At 35.8% G+C, this 23,972-nt stretch overlaps 1 protein-coding gene across 1 annotated transcript in view; it reads right to left on the bottom strand.

Moving 5' to 3' along the window:
• PREX2 (phosphatidylinositol-3,4,5-trisphosphate-dependent Rac exchange factor 2) overlaps positions 1–23,972 on the bottom strand; it is a 186,547-nt gene that overhangs the window by 72,529 nt on the left and 90,046 nt on the right. The window contains exons 12-23 of the mRNA XM_010575899.1: positions 20,364–20,467; positions 18,970–19,019; positions 18,331–18,406; positions 17,495–17,567; positions 16,177–16,319; positions 15,944–16,036; positions 14,475–14,623; positions 11,965–12,050; positions 9,604–9,740; positions 6,237–6,354; positions 5,195–5,379; positions 2,215–2,376 (exon numbers count right to left, since the gene is read on the bottom strand). Of these exons, the coding sequence (XP_010574201.1) occupies positions 2,215–2,376; positions 5,195–5,379; positions 6,237–6,354; positions 9,604–9,740; positions 11,965–12,050; positions 14,475–14,623; positions 15,944–16,036; positions 16,177–16,319; positions 17,495–17,567; positions 18,331–18,406; positions 18,970–19,019; positions 20,364–20,467 (1,376 nt within the window). The remainder of the gene's footprint in view (positions 1–2,214; positions 2,377–5,194; positions 5,380–6,236; positions 6,355–9,603; positions 9,741–11,964; positions 12,051–14,474; positions 14,624–15,943; positions 16,037–16,176; positions 16,320–17,494; positions 17,568–18,330; positions 18,407–18,969; positions 19,020–20,363; positions 20,468–23,972) is intronic.

The following is a 23,972-nucleotide window of genomic DNA, read 5'->3' on the forward strand; positions in this document are numbered from 1 at the left end:
CGCATAAGAATATTTTCAAAGTTAACTTGCAAAGTTCCTTCCCCAATAAATGTCAGTACAAATTCAAACAGTCAAGTTTTGACTAACACTTCAGTTGAATAAAGGTATGTCCCTTCTGAGTAATAACAGGTTATTGTGCTGGGATTTAAATTTCTGTTTATTTTGGTGTCATATTACTTCATCCTGATGAACATCTGACTGATTAATTACATTCAAATCTTTATATCAGAAAAAGATCTGGAAGGTTACATGAAATCCAATTATGGAATTGTTCGAAGGCTGAAGAATGTACAAACAGTTAAGAAGGGCACTAAGGACATTCAGTGATGAACATGTTCCTGCAAGCAGTACATATTTCACATCTCAATCTCCCACACATCCTGCTCCAGAGAGACCAAATGCCTGGCTACGATTTAATCAGGTCATAAGTCAGACCCAAAATTCTTTTCATATATGTTTTGAGAAACATCTGGGACTCATGGCACTGACTCGAGTTCTATTATGAGCAAAATGTTCTGATAATAATAATAGTAGGAACTGCAGAAATCTACAGGGTTTCTATTTATAGAATTCAAACTTTCACAGTGAAACCAGGAGCCAAGCCGGCCTCAGGCACTCCAAAGTCTCCTGTAACTATGGTTACCTTTACCTTGCCAAGAAAATGACATATCTATTCCTGAAATTCATTGCGTTACTAATTGTCATTAAAAGCTGTAACTGTGAAACTACTGATTTTTGAGCAGATGAGCTTCAAAGTGAAGTTTGTAACAGCAATATCTGCTTCTAGACAGTATAAGCACTATGAAAATTTCCCTGAGGCTGTTTGTTTCATATCCAGCACAACACAATAAAATTCATTTATTGTCTTGGCTTCCTGTAAAAAGAGTGTACATCATGCTCAAATATTTTGGCTACATGTTACTCAAACTCTAAATATACTATTATTAATGTTAAAACTAATTAATTTGTTTTTTTTTTAAAAAGACGTATTTATTTTTAATCAATTTGAAAACACAGAGGTTTATAATTCAGGCAAACAACAGAGCGACTGGATGTTTGGTAATGCAGTATCAGAATCCTGTTGACGTCTCCTATGACTCAGCTCCTCGGTTTACTCCATTTCTTGTCAGAGCAGCCTGAAAAGTTTTTGGAAAGCTGGGTTTTGGCCTTCATTCTACTGAAGCTACAGGTTTTCCTTACAGTTTTCCCTCCTTTTCCTTCGAAAAACAAGAAAACATTATCTGTTCTTTTCCATGAAACTTTTAGAACTGTGTAGCTTCTACATTGAACCTCTTTTTCCTTTTCTTTTTTTTTTTAATTTTCAATTTTTTTGCACATTAACTCTCAGAACAGACCAGCTTGTAAACGTCACAACTCGGATCCCCAACTGAGATAAGACAGGGCAGAGCGAGTTCTATGTAGCCGTTTTGGGCCTACTTCAAACTAGTTCCACTCCCAAAAATTAGGTTGTATGGGAGAGAAACCAGAAGCCAGGATGAGAAAATAAGTTTGCATTAACAAATTGGCAAATGGTTGATTCATTTATGCCCTACTTAGCTAAACGACTATAGAGAAATACACTGACAGCAACTAGAGGTCATACTCCAGGTTATTTATTCATTCACATCTCATTAATTTAGATCTCAAGTGTATGAAAGTCAGCACCTTCTCCTTTTTTCTGTGCTATAATGTTTTATTAACCCAAGCTAATCTAACAATTTAGAGAGCTATTACTATTAATAGTCATGCTAGGAAAAGTCATACCAATTTGAAGGGCATAAAAGATGAATAAAAGCGTAACAATTTTGTATTTAAGATTAAGATGCATTAGAAGGAAAAAAACAATTCTGCTGTTACTGCTTCATTTTTGGTTAACATCTGCAAATTCACTAGAGTATTGGTTTAAGGCATTTACAAGAATGCTGGGCCTTTTATGGGAAATATGCAGTTGATTGTATCTACAACTGAACACAGCAAACAAGAAAGGATACGACCTACCCAGTGTCTAAAAAAGGGATAATAAAGAGCATGTTTTGAAAACAATTTATGCAATTACTCAGTTTAGGCATTCACGCCTCAAAATAGCTATAAACTCTCAGCCATATTTTTGTCATTGCAATAGACATTTTGAAGAGTTATTCAAACTGTACCACACTCCCCTGTTACTCCCTTAAAAACACAAATATCACCAAGGTTAGGACATGCTGGTCATACCTTTTTATAACTAGAGATTCTTCGGTAGATATGCTCAATTTTCTCACTGCAAATGACACTGAATTTACTTTGAAGCTCGGTGGGGATCACTTCATTTAAGGAATTGAGGCTGTTGCAATTCTGCACAAAATGTTCGTCACTTTTTGCCAGTGCTTCAAGAATCTAAGATAATAAAAACAAGAGCAGTACATTATGAAATAAGATGACTAAGATAACCCCTTGCTTAACCCCTTACTTATCATCCCTTATAATTAAAGCTGAAAAGCTTGATAATCAGTTGCCTTTTAACATTACAGGCAATGCTGCATAACAACAATTATTGAAACCTGGGAAGCAGAGGTTTCTTTAAAGCTATCCCCTGCATAAGTTATACACATAATAAGTACTTTTACCTGGCTTCTGATGACATTGGCTGATAATGGATTTACTACTAATTCCCAACTAATGTAACCACTATAGCTCCTCTGAAATACATTACCTGCTGTATTTACTTGAACAGCACATATTATGCGAAGCTGATTAATTAATTCATTACTTGTAGCAAAACTTTGGTGTGGCAGTAAAGCAATACTAACACGTTGAAAAAGCATACAAGAAACTGAGTGCTATCCTCTTGTATATTCTGCATATATAAACAGGAAATAGGGAACAGAATAAGCTATACAGCCCAGCAAAGACTGAAGTCTTGCTATGATGGAAATAGCACCAGCAAATGATGGTGATAGAAAACTGAAAAAAGGTATGTTGAAGAGATGAGGGTAGTATATAGCCCTTTTTTGGAGTTAAGAGTTACTTTTCAGGCATTAAAATTCACTGTGTTATGGAACTTGGGAGATGCCTATTGCTGGTTGGGTCCAACCCTGAAGATGTGTTTGAAAAACACACCCAAAATAACTTTCTAACAAAGGCACCCAAAATCCAGATTAAGGCACCTGAATAATAAAATGCTCGCATTTTAGAGACATTCAAAGAAGCCTGGACAAACAACACATACATTATTAATCCATCAAGGGACTTATATCTGTAATTCACTTCTGCTACAGTTCATTACTATACTATCCACCATCACGGATGCAATATACGATTTATAACCTTGACCAAGGAGTTTAGAAAAAAGTGACAACCTACAAAAATTTCGGAATGCAAAATCTTAAGTTTTTAAGAAGTCACAGATTATAAATGAAAAGATCCTGAGAGAATTTTTTTCTCAGGTCCCCAGCATGACAAATTAAGGAAAGTTTTTACCTCTTCTGCTACATACAGTGTTTAATTACCATATTAAAACACCACAGTCACTTCGGTCACACTCCTAAGCTTCCTTTTTCTCAGATTTAATTAATAATACAAATTTAAATAATTCAAGTGGCGTTTTTTGCAGCTGTACATTAAAATAAGTGCATTCTAAACCATTAACTTTTGCAGCACAACTTTGGATACTTTCTCATCATAATAATTAACACAAAGATTTGCACAATATAGGGAAGCAGTCCAGGATTACTTCACGCCCCTACTAGATGTGATGCAGAACAGAGATGTTTAAAAATGCAAAGCAACAATAAATACACAACAAAGAGAAAGAAGCATATGGAAAGAAGCACAGACCCCACTGAACACACAGAGAAGTTTATGTTTGGAGCATTTAAAACCATTTGCAGACAGTTATATTTGATGAAGTGTCACTACAATTTTTATTATTGCCTTTGAGTTAAGGGACCTAATTTTTCTACCAGTGGACCTTTTGTAGTCATTTAGACCACAATCACTTGAGATAAACTTCATATTATTCTTACATAGTCACATTACAACTCATTATTGTTTTTTAATAATTTCTAAATATTTAAATAGCCAGCCTAAATACCAAAGGTGATGACACTCATTATTTAAGACCAGAATCAGTGTGCTGGAAGTACTTCTTTACTTAACTATTCCATATACAACAATGAAAAATTATTTCTTAAGCAGTTACGAAATAATACCTTAAACATTTTATATGAAATTGTAATTACAGCAAGAATTAACATCCTTCAGGCCAATGGCTTGAAGCATTCACTAGACCAGCTCTAGCAAATCTTGTGATGTTGGTGCAAGAAGTTACTCCGCTGTCTGTCAACCTGACTTGCTCCAAAGTGAAGTTGGGGAAAAGAAATGCCTGCCCATGTCTCAGTCTTTTCAGTAAAAGATCAGTGCTTCAGCTTACGTTTCTGATGTAAAGATCAACAGAAAAAGAAATTTGCAGGTATCAATACACTCCCCAAAATTTTGGGCTTTCATACTTCTATGAAGTGTACTTTGTTAGCATGCCTATGTGTGTGAAAATATAAACACAAACTTAGTAAAAGAGCTGTATTACTACATTATTTGTCAATCTGACCCAGACAATACCAGATACATATAAAAAAATCCACAACCCATTCATAGCAATCACAGTTTTTACCATTTGGAAATATTCACAAAATAAAAACTCCAAAGTAAACTCTAAAGTTGCACTTGGTTTTTTTCTTCCTCTCTGATTTAACCAATGTGTGAGCCTGTATATGCACAGCTTTATTTTACTTTCAGACACAGAAAAGACAGATGTTGTGCTACTCCATTTACTGAAACAAATTCTTAAACTTGCACATGCAATTCTGATGAGATTAAGTTACTTCTGGAAACTAAAACCTACCTTCACTAAGTTTTGACATTTCAGTGAGTCTTTGACTTTCTTTCAAGTTTTATTTGATAATTAAGAAAAAAGTGAGAGGGGCAGGAGGAATGGAAGACTTTAAAGTTCTTTCATTTTTTCAGTTTAGAGGCTCAATTTATAAGCACACCATAACTTAGTTTGCTTCCTGAGTACACAATCATTCTCCAAAATGTCAGAGGGATAAAGTTGACCAATTATAAGATACTAAATTAAATACATATTACCCTAAGAATAAGCAAAAGACATTGCTCCATTGGTATTAAGCATAGTAAGAATAAAAAAATTGCTCCATACCTTTGCAGTCAAGCTGAAAAATCCCTTTGGTTCAATCATTTTTTCTAACACATGGCACTTTATTCCAGCTGTGCTGTCATACTCATAAACCACTCCATACTCCAGATGAACATTGTCAACCGTCAGACTCACATGATCTTTCTTTCCATCAATTATTGCCATAGTGTTAAATTTGTCAATTACCTCTAGATTAAAGAAGATAACACAACTCAGTTGAGGAGGGTAGGCCGTTAAACTAAAAGGAGGCAAATGTTCTAGAAACAGGTATGCTTTGTTTATTCTATTTAAAAATGTTCATCAAAAAACCCAGCTACCTGCTGAATGATTTAAAAATCAGAACACCAGTAGGTTTATGGATGCTAAAATACTAGATTGCTAAAGAGGCATGAACAGACAAGTATCAGTAGTCTCTCTTTACAGTTACTGAAGGGCACTAATTCAATTTCATTTATAATCCAGAGACATAAAAAAGCAAGAAAAAAGGGAAAACTGAGAACTTCTAAATAGACTAGAAGGAAATGACCATGAAAAGTGTCAACATCCAGAAATGAAACCACAATATCAGCATTTACCCAGAGAACATGAATACAGTTCACTTGTTAACTGTCTCTTTAATTACCATGATGCATATGAATGCAGCTTTATCTAAATGTTAATTGCCTGAAAATAATCTGAAGGATAGCTTATTTGTTATTTCTCATGCAGTAATGACTAACACATCTAATTTAGCCTTAAATTATTACTAGTGGTGAAAATAAATCAGGTAATTCCTAGGATTATCTATCCTGTGAATGAAAATTGAACAGATTTTCCCTAAAATATTCACAGAAGCTTTTTCTCAAAATGGGAAATACAATAATTTTCCGAGAACAGCATGTTAAATTTACATGTTTAGAATACAGAAAAAAGCAAATCCTTATGTAAAACGCATCTTACTGTCTGCTTGCAATTTCCTCTCTGAAAACAAAACCACTGCCTATATTTTCCTTGCTACTACACCAATGTTCTGAGCAACAACAAAATCAAAACAAATATCACATACCTTCCACTTTGCAGTCAAAGGCATCTCCTCCATCATCTCCAGAGGGCTTGGTGTTTGTTTTCTGAAGATCCTCCTGTGCACTTTCAATGCTGTTATAAACCCACTGTATAGAATCTTGCTAAAAAAAACCAACAAAAAGACAGCTAGGAAAAGCTTTGCAAGTACAATTGATAGCAACTTATTTCACTATTTTCAAACATGAAATAGTTGCTTTAACTCCCGGATTATTATCAGCTTTACTGCCTTCTGAGCTCCAAGTTAAAAATAATATTTTGAAAGTTACAGAAAATTTTGGGATTGTCTAAAATAATCTGAAGCATTTTGTCAACTTATTTTTAATTTCAGAGTATACTGTCATGAGACAGTATGAAGTCTGTGACAGCATGACAACCATCAGTTTCATGTCTCTGCCAAAAATAATTTAAGACATTTCAAATCAAATTGCAGATTGAAAAATATTTGAGACAAGAAATAGTGAAAAAATAGAGAACCGATTTTTGCCTTGCTAAATCTGCTGTGTCCCCACAAATCTGCTGGCAAATATTATAGAATACCAATCAAAGATATAGTACATCCAGTTAATCTATCACCCATGTGTCACTGGCAAGAAGAATATACACTACAGACTTCATTACTTAAATTTGCCTTTACTACAGTTATTTTACTAGATGTTCTTTATTTTAACTGCAGATTAGCAAAACCCCCAAAAAGGACAGAATCACAGGCCCCAAAAGTCTGTCATCTTATGTAACTGAGTGACACGTGAGCACAGGAATGGTGGCTTGGTCATACAACCTATGAAGAAGCCATGTATATCCCTTACATCTTGTTCTCTCCCCTCACTTACACAGCCACATGCCCATCACATCCTTGTGGAAAGGCCTATCAAGTATGGCATCTCCAGACTACTCTTCTCTTCCCGTTACACTTCAAAAAAGCTTGACAGTCAGTTAATCATTCCCTCTCCAACAGCTACAGCAGAATAAATGACACAATTCTAACTAATCTGAATTCATAGACTTCAAAAAGAAGTTTGTGGAAGAACTCAAAGTAAGCAAGGGCAACAAAACCTTAAGCTGAATGTTACAATTTTCACTCCAAATGCCAAGCACGTCTGATTATGCTTTGCTAACATACAATATTCAGCTGCTATCTTTATCCCATTAATCATAGATAACTAAATTTTTGTATGATTAAGGTACTATTTCTCTCTAGGTTTCCTAGATTCATCCATGCCTTACTTTTCACTCAATGGTACTCAAATAGTTTAATAAGGAAGCTTAACTTTCAGAGCTCTCTGTTGATTTTTTGAAGACACCTGTGCACAAGCTGATCGACAGAAACACTTCCAAAACCCACACTTCTTTGGAGGTACACCTGAAAGCATGCTGCTTATTTATGGAGTCTTACAGGTTTGCTTGACATCATTAAGACTGCCATGCCAATCTCTAATAGATTTATATCATGTCAAAGAGTTCGTTCATTATTCGAACTTAATATGGCCTAATGGAAGGACTAACTACTTAAACTGGAAGTCCCTCTTTCAAAAGTTAACACAAGATATAATGCAATATGATTTGGAGCAATGTTCTCCAAAAGCATTACAGAGGCACAAACTGAGCATAAATCTGTCACATCATGATTAGTATCACTGCAAAGAAATTGTACTTCCAAGAAGTAAAATCTACTTTCAATTTTCTTTATCCAGACAAGACACAAAGAATATAAACATTGTCCAACAGAAGTTACACAATTATTCACACTGCAAGAATCTGAAATGAAACTTCATGCTCCAGGCAAGCAGGAAGACTCCTCACCCTGAGAAGTGGAATATACAGGAAACAGAAAAAGATCCCCTTTCAATTATGCAATTGCCAACCACAGGACAGACTGCAATATTGATGTTAATTAAATGATAGGCTAATACACTGTACTTACAAAATAGGAGAAATCCATAGTCACCTTCCAAATAATTAAAACCCCAAATTTCTGAATAGGAAATGAAAGTTTAGCTGTCTTGACACCAGTGGGAATACTGCCATTTACTTCAGTCTAGACAGTTCTCCCATAGCATTTGATAGCACTACATTCTAAATGAAGTTTTTCTTGTCATTCTGGGGGATTTTAGTTATTTGTGATTTGCTGAATTATTAACAGCTACTTTTTAAGATTGAAATAAATACTCTGTATAGAAAAACAGTTATGTACTCCAACATATTACACAACTGGATTAAAAAAAACACATTAATTTTGCATGTCAAGGCATTCATGCCACCCAACATTAATCAATCCTCTTTGGATATCACTAATCTCTTTAGGAACTCTACAGTTATACACAGAGAGAACACACATACTATAAAGAATTTATCTTTTATTCTAGCCAGTTTTGCTACTAGTGCACAAAGCACCCTCTCTTTACTACAGCGCATGTTCCTTGAAAGAATAGGTGAGCCTGATCTTGATATGATACTTAGCAACTTCAATTCTGTATTAGAGTTTACACATAATCATCCAGACAAACGTTTTCATAAAGACTGTATTTGCATGACACAGTTCTAACTAACTCTTACTTACAATTCTTATCTCATATCTATGCATTAGGTGTGGGAGGAGGATTTCACTCCTGATTTTAATTGGATTTTTTTCTCAATTAACATGCACTGGAAGAGTCTGTGAAGTTAATTAATGATATTGGTGCACAGTTTATGAAAAATTTGCAGGGACTTGGAAAAATTACATTATAGAATCCAGCTGGGTTTGGTTTTCTTTCTTCAATTTGTGTCTTGGAAGCCTGAGATTTTCTAAACTAACGTGAAAAAGATAACAAAAATTGCATGCTTATATTAAAAAAGGGAAATTTTGAGTCCTTGAATGTATGTTTAGTCCCAAGATTGGAATGCAATGGGAACACAGAGACTTTTATAGATGGAATATGTGCACCCTGCTCTTTGTGTGCTGAAGTGTTACAGAATTCTGGAAGAAGATCAGCTTTTTGCATTGCATTCTCCTGTTGCTGAGCAGGCAGTGAGCTGTGTAAATCCCTCTCCATCATGATGAGAATACAGCTCGTAATGCTTTCTGCATAGAACTGCAGAAACACTTGAAATAATACTTTAAAAATATCATACAAAAAATAAAATTAGCTATAAGCTTAGATTTATTTCAATGCAGGAATTAAATAGACCTTGAACATCACCAATATATTGAGCAATCTTCAACTTTTATAATTCAACTGGCTTCCCTTCACTTTTATTCACCACTTCTTTCCGCTCATCCCACTCAAACACAACAGATACACATTATGCTGTTTACTTTGACCACAAAAAAATTTAGAAGAAAATCTGCAAGGGTACCAAGTGAGACGTACCTGCATTGGCCGTCTGTACTTCCTGCACGCCGTGACATGAGCAATAACACTTGCATGAGTCTCTTTGCTGACATTAATTCCATTCACTTTGATTATGCATTGGCCAGGGTGGAGACCTGCCACAGCTGCCACTGTTCCTATTAAAAAACCCCACATAGTTAACAGACTTCTTTTCCCAAACATCTCCTTTAATGCTTACAGTGCAAAAGCCTCATATTTTATGCAGACTCTGCTCTCACTGATTCTTACATGCTCTCACCAATTCTTATATACCTCCCCTGACCACAGGGTGCTTCTGCGGTCAGCTGACTCCAAGAAAATGGAGTTCCCCAGCAGATGATTCCATAAAAAGAGACCAGACTATTTTCTAAAGGCTGTTTTATAAAAGAAATGTTGATTAGTAATATGAAAATGTGGAAGATTTGTCTTAAAGAAAAGGATTTTAAAAGGATAAAAAGGCTCTAGCTTGAAACTCACTACTTATAACTCAGACCACTTTTATTCTATGCCCCAAGATTATGAGCTTCTTGACTACTTCAGGTGTCTCTATTTTACATACAAAATAGAAGCTTTCTGACAATTCATAGAGAAGTATCAGAGAATACTAGAGTTTCTTGTTAAACATTAAGTATCCAAATCCAAATACATTTCCAAGGATCTTGTTCTTATTTTAACCTTTTTACCAACTCAGTTTTAACAGAGTGCCTTACAGCTTTAATCAAAATATCCAAAGATAATCAAGTAGGATATCTCAAATTTAATTATTTTGGGGGGAAAAAACAAAACAAAGCATTCTCTTTGAGCAACATAAAATATATGGTTCGGTGATTTATTTTCACAATGCAATAACCACCTTGGGAAAAATCTTCTATCTACTGAATAGGTACTACAAAAATAGCAGCTGTCTTCAGGTCTTTTCAGTGTGACTCAAGCCCATTGCTGAAAGACAGCCTGCCAGAGTATGACCTTAGTTCCAGCTACCTGAAAGTTTGTCTCCTTGTGTCTGTCTTGATACTGCCACAAAGGTGCCAGGGAAGTCAAAATCTATTGCCTAGAGACTGCAAGGCTGAGGTGCAGAAGCTACCTGCTATGAAAGAAAAGGCTACACTGAATTTGCAGGGCTATGAGCTATGTCATGACTTGTCAGCTAAGCATATTTGACAAGGATACAACTTAAAGAATATACCTGGATTTCCCTCATTTTAGGTACTACCAAGTTAGATGATAGCTGCATTTTAAATCTAATATCAAAGAACGTCTTTGGAAATGACACCATTACCAGTGGGATTGCAATCCCCCCCCACCCCACCAAAAAAAAAAAAAGGAATTTAAAAATAAACATTTAAATAGGCCTTATTAAATCACTCTCATATAAAAATCTCTCTTCAAAAAAACCAAGGTCCCAATTCAGCAAAGTATTTAAGCATATCCTTAAAATCTTTCAGGTCTAGAAAGCCACACAAGCAAGCACTTATATACTGTTGAGGCTAACTGGAATAAAGTATGTGCTTAATGAATAAGGATAGACAGTTGAATTGAGATGCAGGTGCAGAAATAATTATCACATCACCTCAACAGTCTGCAGTTTTTTAGATCTTCTCTTGAAAATCTAACTTCTGGCACCACAGCCTAGAAAAATAGTCATCAAGCTCTGTTCAAATCTGGCTGCTTTGCAGATCAGTTCACTTTAAAATCCTCAATTACAAAGAGAGGAGGAGGGGGAAAAGGAAACAACTGCCCCACAATAGCTGAATATACAGTGTTAGTTGACTCCACCATTAACAACATACAACAGCAACAAAGAGTGCTTCAACTTCTTTTATCGCCAGTGCACCAGCTGAGTGTTAGGGATGGCAGGTATTTGACAATCACAAAATGGACAAAACAGTATTTAGAGGAAACATCTGCAATTACTGAGACAGACTAGGTCACTAGCACCTTTGAAAAGATTTGTGAAAAATGCATTTTCTGTAAAATGTTTCCAGAACATTACAGAACCACACAGCCACCTAACAAATTAAGGTTCAGGAATTGAGTGGTTCCCAATACCCGCTCACTGAAGAAGGTGATTTTGCATCCATCAGCTATTCCCTAGTCTGTAAAGAATGCACAGTCTTAACTTAACTTTCCTACATTCATATAAATACATACACACACAAAAAAAAAGCCAGAAAATCTATCCAAAGCTTACAAAGTGTAAGAACACAAAATAATCTTACTTGGTTTTATTTAATATTGTTTGTTACTTCAGAGGGGGAAATCTAAGCTGAATCACTGGATCTAATTTTTATTTATCTCAGCCACGCCATTTAGATATTAAATGTATATTTATCACTACTGTTGACAGCTCTTATAGCTTACCTCTCCCAACAGCATGGACAACTGATGGGCCAAAACCCCGGATTTGGAATCCGAGTCCATCTGCAGAGTCAGGAATCTTCACTGTCCTGATACAAGCAAAGATCCAATATGAATGTAGCTAAAGGTAGCATTTTGTTATTCAAGATAAAAGTGGACAGCAATATGTAGCTAACAAGGGTGTAAGACTCCACACTTTCATTCAATTCACAGTTTCAGATTCAGCACCATTCATATTCCAGATACTTTGCACTTCTGACATCAGAAATAAGAGCAAGCTGAGATGCCGAAACCAATCAGAGGAAGGCAATACTATTTCACAGGGAAAATTCAATATGCTAACTATGACCAAAGCATCACCACAGCTTTAAAATTCCTCCCAGAGGGACTGTGATTTGGGTAGGCTGCCACAGCACAGCAACGCTGAAAGCCCTGGGAAGGCAGGCACTCTCTTAGCCAAAAGGACAGAGCCTGGGGACCACAGATCATGGGAGACCTTGTCAGATGGGCTGCAGAAGAATGCACAGACTAGATCCATATTAGAATTTGTTAACATCTAAATGTCTATCTACTTGGTGAGTTTTATTGAAAACATATTTTGTCACAGTTTTCTGAGCAGCTATGCAAAGTACTGAGTTTTGTAAAGCAAGAATTGCCTACTACTCTTCATATAACTTGTAAGCACATTGTGCTACGCTACCGTTTGGTCTAAATGCAACAGTAGTAAACCTACTGACAAACATAACCAACAAACACACAGTTCTGAGAATCAAAATTCACATCTACTCCTTAAAATGAAGCTGAGCTTGCCCAAAGTAAGTTAGCATACCCACATGATATCAGCTCAGGTTCCAGAAAAAGCAATACAGCTGCATTAGCCCTTATCAGAGCTAGTTAGGTCACGCATAACAGTGCACTGATTTAACTTTGCAGCCTTTACTGCCAGAGCCACCTCTGTTATTATTTAAGGGATCTTTGCCCCAAGCTCCGTTTGCCAGTACAAAAGCAGACAAATTCAAACTGATGCTGAAAAGTGATTTTAAAATACATTTGGACTGTAATAAACTTGATTTACAGGTAGTTTTGAATAATACCATTGCATCATTTCTTGTACTTTCTTTTTTTTCTGGTATACATAATGTTTAGCATTTGGAGACGATTATTAGCAGAGGTGAGATCCAAAACCCACTGAAGACTATACATTTTTTAAAAATATTAGAATATTCTTGAGATGAATACATTTTCATTTGAAATACTTTCATAAGTATAGCATCATTTAGTACACTTATATATTAACTAAGGTTGATAAAATCTATATGGTTTCATTCTGAAAATGCTTTATGAACATGCTAATGAGCTATGAAAGACCATCACTGGCAGTTGAGGCTAAGAATTTAGGAGAGAAATGACTCTTCTGCCAACATGGTTGTGCTAGCAGCAGCTCCTGACAAAAAGCACGCATCACTGAAAAACAAATTCTTCAGCTCCTCTGAACTCCTCATTCACTAGATCATCTCTGTCAACCTTGAAATTCACCCACATTTTCACTGGCAAGTTGTGTCAGAAATTAAACCAATATCTACATTAAAGAAAGGCCAAGATATGCCTTCTACACTTGCTACAACACTATCATCCACTGGTTTGGGGGATTTTTTTGTTGCTGTTTTTGTTTGTGGGCTTTTTTGGAGTATCAGTCCAGATGCTCATCTTTATGCCATATTTCCTTCTTTGCTCTTTTCCTCTTTCTGGGTGCCATTGTATTTCTCAAGACACCTTTGCTTATTAACAGGAGAAATACGTCTCCATTCTACCGCTGAACCAGAGCCATTTCAAAGGCACTCTGTGTGTGCTATCTGGTAACAGAGCATGATTCCTTCTTACCCTGCAAAATTTGATCAAAATTACTCCTGACCACTGTTTCTTACTCTCCTCTTTTTATGGTATGTATAAACTAGTAACAACTGCATTAACTTTATTAATAGACCTATGCTCATTTACATACTTACTGAATTCAGCCATTAGGCCTCACTTTATATTTCTTTTATGTAACAAAAATTGCATTCGGGTAGGAATGGTCAAAACTGCGTACAGAAATGCATCTGTACATAACGATGGGGAACGGTTTACACAACCAGCACACAGGCTGAAGGGGCCCATTAGAGTCCGACTTCTGTCAAACCAGTAACTAATCACCAGAGGAACTTGTTTAATAAATACAATGAGAGATAAGTGATCAAAACTGTCCGTATAGTCAAGGAAACTTCATTTAGACTTGTGGTTCCTGCATGCATTTGAAGTGGCAGAGCTGATGATCTAAAGTACTTGTGTTTTGCTTTTGCTGACTGACAAATGTGATAAAATCAAAGCAGATCAAATTGCCTGATTGCACAAAGTCAGGTTAGATACAGCATTTAAAATAACTTCACAGTAGTGCTGTCTGAAGTTCCACTGGTCTTTTAAAATTCACTTCAATTGTAGTTTGTAAAAATCCCCCCAAAGGAATGACAACTTACTCCCGTGGTTTAGTGCTCACAAGAACCCGCAGGGGCTTTCTGCTGCTTAAACATGATTTCAGGAAGCAATCCACTTCACTGAAGGGTCGCAGAAAAACCAGGTCACCGTTAATGGCAAAGATTTTCTTCCCAACTTCCAAGCCTGCCATCTAGAAAACAATAAAAGTTGTGTATATGTTTGCCTTTTATAACCATTAATATTATGTTTTCTTCTGCTGGCATGCAACCCCAATAGGAATAAAGATGTGCACATTTCTTTTACATTCTTTATGCCTCCTTCATATACCATGCACAAAAGACCTACACCACAAAACACTTCTAGAACTGGTTAAATTGATACGAAGGGTACAGTGAACACTCACACTGAAGAGACCTAAATACAAGACCTAGTCTTAATCAAGATTTTATGACAGTATTACAATATCAGTCAGTATTTGTAATAATTAACACAACAGCTTTATTGAGCCAGTTTGGTTTGGGGTTTTTTTATGACATTACCTAATCCATCATTCTCCAAAGGAACTAAAGCTTCTTTTCATAAGGAAAGACCTGATTAATATTTTCGTAAGTGAATATTTATGAAGTTCCAAAACAAAACAATATCCTTAAACATTTTGTGGCCTTTGAGGCAAAGGTATGGCAAGCCAAGTTGCATACAGTTTTTAAACTCTGGTCTAACAAGAAAGGAACCATAACCAGTTGGATGGCGGGAGTACACAGAACGGCTCAGGGCACAGGCTAAGCTTTAGCACCATCTGAGATCATGGCAGAACCTGACTGCTAGAAATCACCCTCAATATAGCTCTGTGGCTGTATTATATATTATTGATTTGCTGTATCTATTTTTATCTTAAATTTCTATTCCACCACGAGATTTAGAAAGGCTTGAAATGTAGGTCCAGATTTTTTCTCTCATGGAAGAGACTCATTCTTTATGTTTAGATGTATAGAGATTCCCATGCAGTTCAGTAGAATATGAATTTACCCAAACAGAATCTAAAGCAATACTAACAAACAGAAAGGCTGTAATTCACTCAGATTCTCGACTTTATCCAAAGCTTGATACATCCTTTATTATGAAATACATCAAGTGCAACTCACAGACTAGCTTTATATTCATTTCATATTCCTCCAAAAATGTTTATTCCATTCATGATTAATGTCATCACTGGAATATTATAAAACATATAAAAATAAAATGATAAATTTTATATCACCACTCAATATGTCAATTTACCTGAGCAGCAAATGAATGTTGATAATGGTCAGAGCAATATTTAAAAAAAAAAACAAAACAAAACACCAAAATTAAGGGAAAAAAATGGAAAAAAAAAGATTCCTACCCACAGCTTTCTTGGAAAGTTGTCACTGTCACCTTCTACTACTATAGATTTTCCTAACTGGTGTGGAAAACACACATCTGTGACCAAGTGAATAAAACAGGGAGGATAATTTATAATACTTGATACCTCAGCATTTGATCCTTTCTCCACCACTTTAATAATTGGAACCTTATTTTTATCTTCTAAACCAAAACCGTAAGTGCCTTCATTAGATTTAATCTGAAAAATAAAATTGTTCAGAAAGGCATTAAGAAGAGCTAAAGTATATTCCCATTAAATAACAATACACGCTGCTAATATATTGTCGCTACAGCAATTTTTTTAATCATCAAAGCATACAATCATTGGGTTTCACTCACCAGTAATGACTTGGCTATGACATTTTCCACTACCTTCAGATCATGTTTCATGAGTCTGTGCTTCATATTTGACCCTTCCATTTCTTCATCCGCATAAAAACGGAACAGCAGTGGTTCATCCTTAAATTCGCTTTTCTCTAACACTGTATGATACAAACCCACACATATTAATCCTTTTTTTCCTCTTAAACTTTTGAATATCATGTCTTTCATGAACCATAAAATGTTGAACATGCATACACATATTACATGCTAGCAAACTATTTTTGTGTGTGAATCTAGGGAAATCTTAATTTTTAACATAAACAACAATTTTCACTTAGATCCATCACAGATGGGTATCACTAAGCTCATTTTCAACTACAACATCTGGATTCCACCAAGCTGAGGAAGACGCATTAGCCTGAAATGGTTTTAGTGAAAATGGCAAGCACAAGGTTTTTTCCTAAAAAGGGTTTAAAAACATGATTTTGAAAAGTTCTGCTGGACAGCTGCTGGAGATGCTCAGCACCAAGTTCTGGGACTCTCCAGGTGGTAAAGCACGCCAGGTTCAGCATTAGAAATGGGTTTGGTGGGGATGTGGAAGCAACTAGAACAGCAGACGGATGCAGTTTGTATATTTAAAAATCAAAGGAAAAAGAATGAACAGTGCCAGAGAAGAAGTTAATTCTCCCTCCTTCTCTAAACAACCTGATGAGAAAATAATTTCTTCCTTTTTTTCATTTCAGTAAATGACCTACTGCTTCAATCCTTTCACTGAAATCCTCCCCCTGATGGTATTAAGTTTCACCTCATTTTTGGTACTGCACAGATATCTGCTCTCCTCTCCCTTCCTCATTGTTTGCTGCTGTCCTTATGATTTTCTCATTTTTCTACAGTCCACTTTTTCCTATTGTCACTACTTCGCTTTTCTAAAGTAATGCTTCTCCATGCTTTATTCATTCCCCCAAAAATGTCTCCTTTCTTTTCTACATATTTCCATATTTCCTAAGTTTTTATTGCCTCATCTGTGCAAACACGTAGTACCTGCTTAAGAAATTTCTTTCCAAGTGGCTAATAAAACTGCCCCCCCGAAATCCATTAGAGGATGAATTCTTCAATATATGTTATAAAATTAACTGAAAATAACTTTCAGGGTATACAATAGCTATTTTTTTTCTTCCAGATTGTAGCATAGGTCACTTCAGCAATACAGTGAAAGAACTTCCTATCCCTTCTATAATCTTTACCAGGCCCTGCATTTCCCTCCAAATATGTAGACAGCATTAAACAAAAGGTAAGAAGGTAAGTATAGCTTGTACAGAATGTATTTACTTACCATGGTGCATAAACCCATTATCACAAAGAGCTACACCGAATATCATAGCTTCCTCCCTTGTCCGGCAATCCCCCTGTTAAACCATATCGTATTTTTTTAAATATATTTTAATATAGCAGCAAAATGGATACTATGCACAATGGCATAACCTCACAGGGCTGGCAATGGTTGTAGATTACATTTACCACAGCCATCTTTATATGCACATTTATAGCATATATACAAAACAGTATATACACGTTTATCATAAAATCATAGAATAGTTTGGGTTGGAAGGGACCCTTGTATGGTATACCTCTTTATAGTTACAAATAAATATGTAAGCATTTTAGTAACACTACATTCTCCATAAAAATTGAACATAATAGAATCTAAGAGTGTCAAAGTTTTTAACTTTTATTTTATAAAATGGGTGTATGTTGACTGAGTGAACAGGATAGCCCCTTCTTGTTCCTAGTTTGCTTAAAATAAAACAGAACTGATAACAGCAACTTGGTACTGACTTTTATCCATCTAGTTAGTAATTTAGTTTTTCAGAGCCTATCCATTTCATTTTAAGCCATGAACAATGTTACATGCTGAATCACAAAGCTAAGTCTCATTAAAACATTTAAAGTTCAATTGCAAATAGGGAAGATAACCACAAAAGGGATGAACAGCATGGCTGCTGACAGCTGATTTCTGTTTCTTTACTAGTTTAAGAGGATTACACTTACATGTGCTGATTTAATAACCCTTACACAAAGTGTCTACATGTTATTCTGCTTAATACATCACTACCTTTCAAATTAGAATTGAAATGCAAAACATACATAAATCCAAAGGTGTATACTTGCCTGTGCAATCAACCAGTCTATGAGTTTGTTAGCCATGACCACAGATTTGTAGGTTCTCAAGTGATAATCTTTATCCCTGTTCAAAATAAAAAAAAAACAATTTAAGAAAATCAAACAAAAACTCAAAAGAGCCTAACAGAAAAAAACCCTTGTATTTTATAATCAATTTAGTGCAAGCATGAATTGAGCATTTTGTAATGGTTCAGAAGCTGCCTCTGGAGTAAGAAAGCAAGTCAAACCTTTCAGCGTAGATAGAAAGGAGGAGGCTGACCATACCTTACTTGGGTGATAATGTCACTGGAGCATAAAGGCAGTTGTTATGTTACAGCTGGGATTCTCCAAATGAGGTAATGGAGTGTGAGTAAAGGAGTGTATTAATATATACAGTATGCATATAAGCCTATCCATCAGGACCTAGAATGCTACAAAAGTCTCTAAAAAAAGGTCATATTGAACAGAGTTTGCAGTCATTTAATGATTCAGTTATGCTTTTTGTCTTGATAGCCCTTCAAACTTGTTTGATTACTCCAAAGTGACCTATCTTGAAAGGATGGGTTAGGTTCCTACATTCAAACACAGTATCTTCAGATTATAAACTTCTTCTGAATGACTCTGTAAGGATTTCCCAATTGGACTCACCTAATTACTGGGGTAAACAGACTGTGAAGACGACAGTACAGTCGTACACCCTGTTAAAGAGAACGAGGAGGTTAGTTAACCACATGCTCACACCACAGAGAACATAAGAGGAACGGATGCAGTGAGGAAGCCTATATGTTCTAAATGCACTTCATTTAGACAGTAAAAAAGTATGTTCAAATTTCTGTCTATTTCTGTATGCCAAAACTTAGTATTTCCAGATAACAATATTGATTAATAAATTATGAGAAAGAAAACATTTCCAATCTAACCTCAGCTTCACTGAGACACATGCAAAAATTCTTAGTTTTAAGGTAGCATTAAAAAATTCTGAAGGTGTAGTATTTTGAAAGAAAAGTACACAAAACCTGAAAGATAAAGCAATGTTTCCACAAGGTTTTCCCAGTCACTGGTTGCTATTCTACACACAAAGTGAGTAATTAAAGGAAAAAACACTGCATTTGATTATACGCATCAATACTTTACTTACAAATTGAGATTATAACTAACCAATAAACTTAAAAAAAATGCAAAAAGATTCAAAGATTGGGAAAATTTTCAAGCAAAAACAAAAAATAAAACATTTGGAGGAGTTTAAGAAATTACCATCAGAAAATTTTATGTAAACAAAGAAATCACATTAGTATTACTTAGCAGACTATCAAAAACCAATTATGTTTATAACATGTAAGAAGAACCATGTATAACAATTAAAAGTTGTGTCAAATCAGATTCCATCCTACCTTGATGTGCCTGGTAGTTCAGTATTGAAGGTTCTTCTAGATATACCTTACATTAACAAATGCCAGCAGAAAAGCGAATGACAACAGTAATGTAATACCCAAGTGCTGACATTTTCTATCGCCTCAAAATCATGAAACGTTTCAATATTAATGAGTTCAAAGGCAACTTCATTCAATCATTTTGTTATGCTCAGCAGCATAGATGGATAGCACTCCTTATCTGTGTTTAAACATCTACATGACTGCAGATTTACTGCCTTGTTAAGGCACTAATAAAAGACATTCAGATTTAAGAGAAAATTAAAACCATTTTTCTACATATAGCTTCACATCTATTAAAATGGACTGAAAAATACAACAGACTGAAACGCCAGCTTTAGAATCACCCAGAAACACAGGCAATGCATCCTGCATATGACACCATGAAATAACAAAAATAAGTAAAAAGTAACTAATTTTGTATTAAAACATGTAACAACAAGCCAAAATCTTCCCTTACAAACGGAAAACTGAATTTGAGTCACAGAAATATAGACAGGCAAGTGTGAGGGGATGTTGTTTACCCTAGCATAATATTTTACATTAGTTTTCAAGCAGAACCTCCATTTCCTGTGCGTCCTTCCTAGTAATAGCAACTACTCTATTCTGTACCTTAGAGATCACATCCTGCATCTCGTTTCTGGGGTAGTATGTTCCATCATCGTATCGGAATCTGTACAGCATGTGTTCAGGTTTGAATTGGTGCTTATCTGTAACTACATTAAAAAAAAAAAAAAAAAATCATGTATTGTTAGGTGACTTTCTGAAGAAATCAACAAGAGAGAAGAGGGCCAGCATAATTTCTTCTAATGACAGCCCATTACACAGCAATAGGTAGACTTCAGACAGGGAGGGCAGGAAGTCCAATGAGATCATCTGCCCTAAGTTCCTTTATGTCACTGGTGACAATATTTTTCACAATATCTAAGTAGTCCAGAAGAAACCAAACAATTTCAAGTCATGGGGCAAAGCGTAAGAAAGACAAACAGGCAGGAAACAGCCTGAAAAATTAGGCATTCCAATCTTTCTAGTCTTCAGCACTTTTGCAAAGCTTATCGACCAAACAGCCAAATAAAGCTTCTTTTGCAACTATTCATATTATCGTTCCACATTATTCTCTGTTCTAATTCTTGCTGAGGGCAGTCTCAGATGAGACAGTAAAGATACAAACCCTCCACAACACATCTGACCAGTCTTGCACTGGGGAGGAAGGAGTGAGGGAACATCTTCCTCTATACATAGCCAGCTGAAAGTCTTAAGTGCAAGAGACTGGCAATCATTATGAAGGTGTTGATAATCCACTTCCCCAAAGACCCATGAAAAAGGATCTTAACCGGTCAATTTCCAGAGTTTCACAAGATTCCAGCAACAAACCTCACAATTTCAAGTGTTTTGTCAAAACAGTCATATTGTATGATACAAAACTTCTGGAAACAGTACTACAGCAAGTCTTTTTGAAAAAAAGCTAATTTATCTGATGGCCGAGGACAGCACTAGGCACTAGCACCATCCTAGGATAACTGTCTTGTATTAATTACTGTTTTGCTTGCAGACGTAAGCTTCAATTTTTAAACTAAATTTGCATGTCATCAACTGATAAAGGAGGGTACTGTAATGTCTTCATTAATCAGAGTAACAGGCCTGACAGTGTTAGGTAATTCTTCTGTGCATGCCTTCCTATACCAAGTGATTAGACCACCATACATTATTCTCTTAAAAAAATTTAGTTAGGCATCATAAACTTTGCATAGTAAGGTGCCTTCTGTCTGCATCGTTTCTCATGACCCTTCAAGCTCTTCAGTATCTCCACACATCATCTGATATATGGACATAAAAACTGGACTTCATATATTAAGTGGTTTCACCAGTGTCATGTGCAAGAGCAAAATAACTTCTTCACCTGTATTTGATATATCTACTAATAGTAAAGCCCAGGACATTATTCCAATTGCCTTGAACTGATGGCTCATGCTAAGATGATTATCCAGAATAACCCCTAAGCTCTTTTACGTATCATTGCTTTTCAATACATCAGATACAGACTACAAAATTTTCATATATAATGCCTAGCATAAGTATCTAAATGAATGTTAATGGATTGTGATGGTTTAACTCAGGAAAAAAAAAGCTATCTTCTAGTTCTGTAATTAAAAAAAATTTCCTACTGTTGAAGAAAAAATATATTCCACTAGATTAACATACATTAAGAGTTTCCAAAACCAGCAACTACAGCAAATAGAAAAACCACCACCAGGACAGCACTGCCTAAGGCCAAATTGTTCCTCACTGTTACACAGATGCACTGGGAGGGGAATCAGGCCTATAAGCACCTTTCCTTTCTTGCATGCCCATGATGAACAGAGCAGGCTATGCTCTTCAAGGAACACAAGCACTGCTCTGTCTTTGCAGCCCCTACTCACACTCAGTGCACCAGAAACTAACAGAACAGGTCCACAGAGCTGGCATATCCTGAGTTTCAAACACTTAAAGCTGACAAAACACTGCATTCCCACTAAAATAAGGAACCCCAAGTTGTTTTGCATGTCACTCCGAACAATGTACCTGCATTTTGTGTTGGAATAGATTTATATGGCACACACTAAGAAAAGGGAACTGATGAAGATTTAAACTGGTCTTTTCTTTTACTTTTTTTGCCAAAATTTTTGCCAATTTTGACTCAGATCAGTGCACCAGTCCAAGAAACCGCACCGCAATGTAAATACTTATTCATTTTAAAACTACATGATAGTCAGATTAATTTTGTAACTACAAAGCTCCTTGGTGCCTTGAGAGGAAGCTTCCATCTCTAATCAGCAACAGCAAGTGACTGGACAAAGCTTCTCAGCCCATTGGCTGATATAAGTCATTTCAGATATTACAGAATGCCACCAGGTGGATTTAAAATAGCAACATACAAACAGATTTTTCCCTTTTGCAAAACTGGAGGAAGGAAGAAAAAAAAAAAAAAAACCCACAAGGAAAACCCATAACTTTTCTACTTGCAGAAGTTCACACATCAGGAAGTAAAACAATGCCCATCACAACATGGGTCTGGCATTGCTAGAATGAAGCCCAGCACAGTGAAAATAATGACCAGCATAGTGGATATGCAAAGTCTAACAAAGCCCTCTATAACATTTGCAATGTGAATAACAGCCAAAATTTCCTTCTCCCTTGCTCCCTCTGTGAAAACAGATGGTTCATTCAACTTTATTTTAAGAATTCTATTTTCACTGAACCACAGCTGGATCCACTATTCAAAGAAGCATGGCTGGCTCACATTTCTATGCTCTAATATAATTACCCTTTTATCTCATGAAATTACACAGTATTCATTTAACTCTGTATTGAGAAAGTCTATGAGTGTATTTGGGATATAAATTACAAGATCAGGAGAAGAATCTTTGGCAATAGAATCATTCCATTGAAACAATTCTGTGTGTGTAGTAAACATAATAGCATCTGACATTTGAATGATGGTGGAGGAAAATCATGTAGACTGACATTAAAGAATTAAAGACTACATGACTACTGATGAATAACTGTAATGTTTTTCCTCCTACTCCACGTATGTTTAAAATGCACACAGCTAAGTGGCACTCTGTTACTCTGCTTTCTTTCCCGTCAAGGACACTGAAAACATTGTGGCAACGAACTTAAAAAGCTGGCTGTAGTATAAAAGCATTAAAATGTATATTATCATTGATTCCATCTAAATTTCCACCCTGGATCCATGCTGGAACAGTAGCTAACTTCACAACTGTTTCACTATTTGGGTTTTTTTTAAGTGACTGTACCTATTGTAAGCCAAACATGCCTTCAAAAACAGAAGTTTCTCCAGTTTGCTTACATGGTCCTGTTGGACTATTCCTTGTAAAAGAGAAAGAAATGAGGACCTGCTCTAGTAAGAGAAAAATGTTGCGAATGCAAATTACCACCAGAAATCAAACCTTCTTATTGGCTCAAAACTGAACCATTTCAGTGATACTTCTCTCCAGAATGAGCTACACACAGATAGCTGACTGAAAGTTTCAGCATAAAAATACCCATTTTAGTAACTACACAATGTAGTGAAAATAAGGCCTTAAAATTCAAAAGATTCAGCTGTTGGGTTCTAGGTTGCATTCCACCAGCTCCCTTTGTAATACCTAACAGATGAGCAGACACACTTATGAACAGCCAGCTGTGACACTCTCTTCTACAATTCTTAGCTGAACATGT

The sequence above is a fragment of the Haliaeetus leucocephalus genome, unplaced genomic scaffold (genome assembly GCF_000737465.1).
Source record: "Haliaeetus leucocephalus isolate CR32 unplaced genomic scaffold, Haliaeetus_leucocephalus-4.0 Scaffold506, whole genome shotgun sequence".
NCBI classification, from domain to species: domain Eukaryota; kingdom Metazoa; phylum Chordata; class Aves; order Accipitriformes; family Accipitridae; genus Haliaeetus; species Haliaeetus leucocephalus.